The sequence below is a fragment of the Numida meleagris genome, chromosome 3 (assembly GCF_002078875.1).
Source record: "Numida meleagris isolate 19003 breed g44 Domestic line chromosome 3, NumMel1.0, whole genome shotgun sequence".
Classification (NCBI taxonomy): domain Eukaryota; kingdom Metazoa; phylum Chordata; class Aves; order Galliformes; family Numididae; genus Numida; species Numida meleagris.
The window spans coordinates 105,539,843-105,545,799 of NC_034411.1; the positions used below are offsets into that span (position 1 = coordinate 105,539,843).

Below are 5,957 nucleotides of genomic sequence, written 5' to 3' on the forward strand. Positions count from 1 at the left end.
GCGGGGCCGTTCTGCTGCTTCCCAGCTGCTGCTGCAGAAGATGAAGGGCAGGGGCTTCCCCTGGTCCCGGCTGCTGCTCGTCCTCCTGGTGTTCGCCGCCGGTTTCCTCATACACGATGTCCAGACACACGGCTCGCTGCAGGGTACGGACGGGGAGCGGGAACGTCCGTGTCCCCTCTGAGTTGCTCCACGGGGCAGAGCTGTGGCCGCCTGCGTTGTGCTCAGGGGCTGCTCTCCTCTTGCAGCCTCCGCCTCTGCCCACGTGCTGCGTTCCTCCGGCATCCTGCCCGCCTGGCAGCACGCCTGGCACAAGGCAGCCCACTTCTGGCTGGAGAGCTACAGGTCAGTGTCCCCGGCGCTCGGCAGCGGTGCGACTGAGCGGTGTGAAGTGGCTAACGCAGCACAAAGTGATTTCTGTAGGGAGCCCTTTTTGCTCGGGAAGCGTTCCCCGGGTGCTCCTGGAAGTGCTTTTCCGCTCAGCTCTTGAGTTCTCCCGTTCGTTCCCTTGGCTGCGGCAGCGGTCTCCAGGTACACGTGTGCTCCCGTGGCTTTGCCGTCGGTGCCGGCGCGCCCGGCGCGGCCTCAGCCTGCGTTCCCTTGCAGGTGGCTGGAGAGGACGCTGCCCGCCTGCTGCTCCCGTGCCGCGGCTCTCCTGCAGCCCACGCTGCAGCCGCTCTGGGCGAAGGCGGCCGAGCTGACCCTGCACATCAGCAAGCAGTGCTCCGTGTACCTCTCCTGGGCCGGGGAGCGCCTGCCCTGGCTGCTGGAATGGGTGAGGATGGGAGAGGATGGGCGGTGCCCCGGGCTGAGGGCGTCCGTGGCCACTCAGCTCCCAGGCCCGGTCTGAGCCTCTGACCTCTTCTCTATCCCCGCAGCTCTAGCTCTAGTACCGGGTCCCCGACGCTCATCCTGCACGTCGCTGAGTGTATGCGAAGCTGTCTGCGCCTAGAACACATAACCGCTACGTAGAGGGCTGCGAATTGCGAATAACTGCAGGTCTTTGGTCCTGTGCGTGCGGCCGTGCCACGTCCCGGCTCCTGAGCTAGGTGTGTTGGGCGCGGGGCTGTGGGGTCGCAGCCGCCTCCGTCGCACGGCGACCTGCGACCACAACGGCCATCTCCCTTCTTCCACCCTCTCCCCGCTCCTTGCCCCACTCCCGGAGCCCCGCGTCGAGGCCCACGGGGTTCCACACACGTTCCGTTCCCGGGGCGGCGCGCTCCCGTCATGCCGCGCGCTCGCTTCTATTTGCATATCCCCGCCCACTAGCGGCACTTTCCCGCCCAGCTCCTCCGCTTGATATAGCCCCGCCCCACTTCCGTCTCGGCTACTTCCGGCTCGCCTCACTTCCGCTCTGGCTCCCGTCGTAGGCGGGCTCTGCGCTCAGGGCCCAGAGCGCGGTACGGCCTCGCAATGGTACGCGGGCGCACAGCGTTGTACCACGCGAAGTTTATTTTAAATAAAACCGAACACAGATGCGCGCTGTGCAACCGCGGTGACGGCGCTGAAAGCGATGCAGCGAGGGGGAAGGTCGGGCCGGGCCGGGCCGCTCTCGGTACCCCTTCCCCCCCCCCCAGCGCCCGGACCCGCGCTTCCCCCACCGGGCCGGGTCCTTCTTCTTCTTCCTCCTCCTCTTCCTCCTCCTCTTCCTCTCAGGGCTGCGGGCCGCTCGCGGACCACCCGGCTCAGGGTGGGGCTGCCGGGGCACCCCCACCCCCTCCCAAAGCAATGGCACAGTGGGGGCAGAGAGGAACTGAAATAAATATGGGGTGAAAGGGGCGAGGGTGGGGCTGGGGCGCGTCCCCCCCGGCAGACGCACGGCCCCGCTCCGCTGTGCGGTGACATCGGTTTATTATGGAGATCGGCGCTGTCCCACGGAGCTGCGATGGCGGTGGGGTGTGGGGGCTCAGACCTCAATGTCTATGGAGGGGTCGGACGTGGGGTGGGGCGCGGCGGGTCAGTACTCGTCCTGCTCCTCTGGCTGCTGCTCCTCCAGCTCGTCGTCCTCCGGCGGGGCAAAGCCCTCCTGCTCGTGGACACGGCCCCGTCAGCACCGCGCACGGCCCCGGGCTGAGGCGGATGGGGAGCGGGTCCCAGCCCCAGGGCCGCGGTGCGGGACACGCACCTCGGTGGCGTAGAGCACGCTGACGATGCCGTTGATGATGGGGCTGTTCTCGTTCTCGTGCTCCTGGCAGATGAGCTCGATGTCCCGCAGTTTGCTGAAGTAGAAATCCCGCTCCTTCTCCAGGCCGTCTACCGTCAGCTTCAGGTCCATCAGCTGCAGGCGGATAGGAACGTTAGCACCGGGGGGGAGGGGGGAGGTTCCCCTCGTTCCGTGCGCCTCGCGTTCCCCCCATACCTGCTGGTTGAGCTCCAGGATCTGTGCGTCAGCGTCGGGGCCGCCGTTGCGGGTGGCAGGTGAGTTTTTCCGCAGGATGCCGGTGGGGACGTTGCCCAGGCGTGCCGGGTGCTGCGTGTTCTTGGGGCCCGTGGGGGAGGTCCTCTGGGGGACTTGGAGGGGCCGGAGAGCAGCGTTAAAGTCAGGGAACCCCCACCCGGTGGCAGCAGGCTGAGGGGCTGAGCCGCCTCTGTGCCTCGGTTTCCCCAGGCAGAGCCTTCCCCGCCCCCCCCGCACCGCAGCCCCTATGCAGGTGGTGCTTGTGACCGGGGTGGGGGGCTTTGCCATGCAGGCAGCCAGCAGGCGCTCATCCGTGGGTCACGGCACCGTCCCTGGGTGGTGGCACCATCCCTAAGTTGTGGCACCGTCCCTGGGTTATGGGGCAGCCCTGGGTCGTGGCACCGTCCCCATGCCACCGCGGTGTCCCCTGCCTGTCCCCGATGGTCGCAGGCAGCAGAGCGCAGGCAGGGCAGGGTGGGGGCACGCTGGGGGTGCACACTGAGCGCAGTGAGAGCGATGTGGGGCGCAGGAGGCGGGGGTCCCAGGCATTACCTGCAGTGCCAATGAGTTTCTTGGGTTTGTTGAAGCTGTGATCACCTGGGTTAGGGGCGGGTGCCACGTCCTGGCCCTGCCGTGCCAGCAGCGGGTTGTATTCCTTCCCGTCATAGTTGGCATCAAAGAACTTCTTGAACCATTGGATGAACTCAAAGTTGTCCTGGAACTTTCCCTTCACCAGCCTCTCCACTGCAATGATCTGTGGGGACACATGGGCTGGGGGCCGCCCTCCCCACCCAGGACCCCCCCGCGTGCCCCCCAGCCCACCCCGGGACCTACCTTATCCACTCCCATCTTCTTGAAGGCGGCCTGCAGCACCTTGAAGTTGTGGATGTACTCGTGCTCCAGCTTGGCTTGGAACTTCACCTTCCGCAGATGCACGCAGCCGGGGAACAGCATGTCCATGAACTGGCAGTAGGCAGCCCCTGGGGGGGGGGGACAGGTGTCAGGTGGCTGTGACACTCCCAGGGGGACACCGCGGGGTGGTGGCACATCCCCACCTGAGCAGAGCTGCTCGATCTTGGTGTAGTTGAGCTGCAGGGAGTCGTTGACCCAGGCCAGCATGTCATGGCGGCTCAGGTTCTCGCTGGTCACCGAGGTGGAGTACACATTGACGGCCATGCCCCAGCTGCAGAGAGACGGGGCGTCATGTGGGACCCCCCCAGCCTTCCGTAGGGCACGGCTGTAGGGCAGGAAACAGCCATGCCCATCAGAAACCCCCCTCTGCGGGGCACAGCTGTGGGGCAGGATGCCGTCCTCTCCATGGGGACCCCTCTCCATGAGGGAGGATGTGACCCTCCCTGCTGAGTACTGAGCCGGTGCCATTGGGAACCCCCTTCTGGGGGCACAGCTGTGAGGCAGGATGCAGCCCGGAGCCATTGGGACCACACCTCTGGGGGCACAGCTGTTAGACAGGGGAAGCAGGATGTGGCCCTCCTCATTGGGATGTCCCACCCATGGGGGATGGCTGTGGGGTGGAGGGTGCAGGATGCAGCCTGGTACCATCGTGATGCTCCAACCACAGGCACGGTGCCGGGGGGCTGTGGGCGTGTGGTCAGCCCCATAAGCAGCTTACAGCCCCCCCCGGCCCAGCCCAGCCCTCGATTGCATCCTAATCTGCCTGGGGTGCACTGGAGCCGGGCTTAGAGGGGCAACATCTGCCGAGAGATCCCGTGCCCAGATGGCGAGTAGATGTGGGGCAGGGCACAGCCCCCAGCCCCACGGCACAACACTGGAGGTGGGGGGGGGGGGCCACGATGCTGCACACTCACCCCACACTCAATGCTGGGGCGGGGGCACACAGCGATCATCCCACCGGCTGTGGCCAAAGACATTGAAAAGCGACCCTACCGCACTGGGGGGCGTTGTGGGGGTCCCCCCCCCCACAGCCCCCAAGCCCCCATCCCCAGGCATTAATCCGCTTTCACTCCGCGGTGCAGATCAGAGATCACGGCTTAGGGGCCAGCTGCGAGCCACGCTCCAGGAGGGGCAGAGCCACCTCCTCCCCATCGCCCGGGGGGCTGCCGCCGAGCTGGGTCCCCCCCCCCCGAGGCCGGAGCTGTTGACACGAGGGGAGGGAGGGGTGGGGGGGTTGCGGAGCTGAGTCATGCACGGCGCTGAGCCACGCGCACTGCGGTGCCGCCGCGCTGCTGGCACACGGCGCACGGACCCGACGGGGACACCCCCGCGGGCACCGCGGCCACGAGATGCCCAGCGCGTCGGGTTTGCGCGGCATCGTGGGGGTTGGGGGGAGCGCGGCGTCTCCTCCTCGCTTTAGTGAGCCAAGGACTTCGCTCGCAAGCGCGGCGGCGAATCCAGGTCAACCCCGCGCCAGACGCGGTGCCAGCCCGGGGTGGGCACCGCCGCTGTGCCGCGGCCGTCGGGGTCCCAGTCAGCCGGCGTCTTCCGGGCACCGGGATCTGGAAGCCCCCGGTACGGCGCTGATCCCCCGCCAAAATGAGGGGAAGGGGGAAACCCTGCGGCTGGGGGAGGAGTGGGGACCCCGGGAGCAGAGGGGACACGGGGAGCAGAGACCCCAGGATTGGAGGGACCTCGGGAGGACGAGGACCCCCAGGAGGAGGGATCCCATGATCGGGGGAACCCCAGCGGCAGAGACACCAGGAACTGGGGGGGGACCTCAGCAGCAGGGACCCCAGGAGCCGGGGGGGACCCCAGGAACAGAGGGGATCCTAGGGAATCCTAGAGGATCTTAGAGGATTCCTAGGGAATCGTAGGGAATCCTAGAGGGATCCAGATCCTAGAGAAGCCCACGATCAGGGGGGACCCTCGGGACTGGAGGGACCCCAGGAGCAGAGGGACCTCAGGATCAGAGACCCCAGAATCGGGGACCTCAGGAGCCTGGGGGGGAACCTCAGGATCAGGGACCCCAGGAGGAGGGATCCCTTGATCAGCGAGGCCCCAGAAGATGGAAGACCCCAGGATCAGGGACCCCAGGAACCAGGGGGGACCCAAGGTCCGGAGACCCCAGGAGCAGCAGGACCCTCAGAATCAGAGACCCCGGGAGCGGGGACCCCCGGAGCACAGGACAGCCCAGGACCCGTTCCGCGGCCCCGCTCCCCCCCTCGCATTCCCGGGGCCCTGCGGCAGCGCAGCCGCGCCACGGGGCGGGCAGGCCCGGCGCTTACCTCTGCATTTTAATTGTGGCACGGCCCAGCGCCGGGTGAGCAGCGACGAAAAAATGCCGGGGAGAGCGGCGGGACGGGAGCGGGAGGGCGCGGGGCGGGTGCGGGATGCGGCGCCGGAGGGACGCGGGGCGGACGGAGGACGCGATGCGGGAGGGATGCGGGACGGGACGGATGCGGGACGCACCGCGCCGGCGGCACCGCCCGCACCGGTGACGGCGCGGTGCTATTTTGGGAGCCGCGTCCCGGTGGCTCCCGGTGACAAACAAACGTGCGGGGACTCAGCGCGTCGCTCCGCGCCCGGCGGCGCCCCGGGCGGCGGAGGCGGGGGCCGCGTCCCCAAACGCCATCGCGGGACCCCGGGA

At 67.9% G+C, this 5,957-nt stretch overlaps 2 protein-coding genes across 6 annotated transcripts; one reads left to right on the forward strand and one right to left on the reverse strand.

The window, feature by feature from the left end:
• LOC110396892 (transmembrane protein 214-A-like) lies at positions 7 to 1,473 on the forward strand. 4 transcript variants are annotated; one of them, XR_002437339.1, is made up of 5 exons: positions 7 to 143; positions 246 to 342; positions 421 to 528; positions 604 to 772; positions 876 to 1,473. XR_002437339.1 is itself a non-coding variant. In XM_021392794.1 (4 exons), the coding sequence occupies exons 1-4, from the start codon at positions 41 to 43 to the stop codon at positions 879 to 881; spliced, it is 375 nt and encodes a 124-aa protein (XP_021248469.1). In that variant the 5' UTR covers positions 7 to 40; the 3' UTR covers positions 882 to 1,473. The 4 variants fall into 4 exon arrangements, 1 of the variants encoding a protein (XP_021248469.1); XR_002437337.1 differs by having other exon boundaries at positions 246 to 772; positions 876 to 1,046; positions 1,267 to 1,473; XR_002437338.1 differs by having other exon boundaries at positions 246 to 528.
• On the reverse strand, positions 1,830 to 5,749 carry MAPRE3 (microtubule associated protein RP/EB family member 3). 2 transcript variants are annotated; one of them, XM_021392792.1, is made up of 7 exons: positions 5,596 to 5,749; positions 3,451 to 3,578; positions 3,230 to 3,375; positions 2,948 to 3,149; positions 2,357 to 2,508; positions 2,123 to 2,275; positions 1,830 to 2,023 (listed from the first exon to the last, which is right to left on the reverse strand). In XM_021392792.1, exons 1-7 carry the CDS (start codon positions 5,601 to 5,603, stop codon positions 1,955 to 1,957), a joined length of 858 nt encoding a protein of 285 aa, XP_021248467.1. In that variant the 5' UTR covers positions 5,604 to 5,749; the 3' UTR covers positions 1,830 to 1,954. The 2 variants fall into 2 exon arrangements, with proteins under 2 accessions (XP_021248467.1, XP_021248468.1); XM_021392793.1 differs by having other exon boundaries at positions 2,993 to 3,149; positions 5,596 to 5,748.

What these genes read in the sequence shown, in the direction of transcription:
- LOC110396892 (XM_021392794.1), top strand. Translation starts at nt 41, where the DNA reads ATGAAGGGCAGGGGCTTCCCCTGGTCCCGGCTGCTGCTCGTCCTCCTG. An exon ending in GACACACGGCTCGCTGCAGG is followed by an intron (nt 144 to 245) that starts GTACGGACGGGG and finishes CTCCTCTTGCAG; the next exon opens with CCTCCGCCTCTGCCCACGTG. An exon ending in TTCTGGCTGGAGAGCTACAG is followed by an intron (nt 343 to 603) that starts GTCAGTGTCCCC and finishes GTTCCCTTGCAG; the next exon opens with GTGGCTGGAGAGGACGCTGC.
- MAPRE3 (XM_021392792.1), bottom strand. An exon ending in GAAACTCATTGGCACTGCAG is followed by an intron (nt 2,509 to 2,947) that starts GTAATGCCTGGG and finishes GGCCCCTCCAAG; the next exon opens with TCCCCCAGAGGACCTCCCCC. An exon ending in TCCTGGAGCTCAACCAGCAG is followed by an intron (nt 2,276 to 2,356) that starts GTATGGGGGGAA and finishes ATCCGCCTGCAG; the next exon opens with CTGATGGACCTGAAGCTGAC.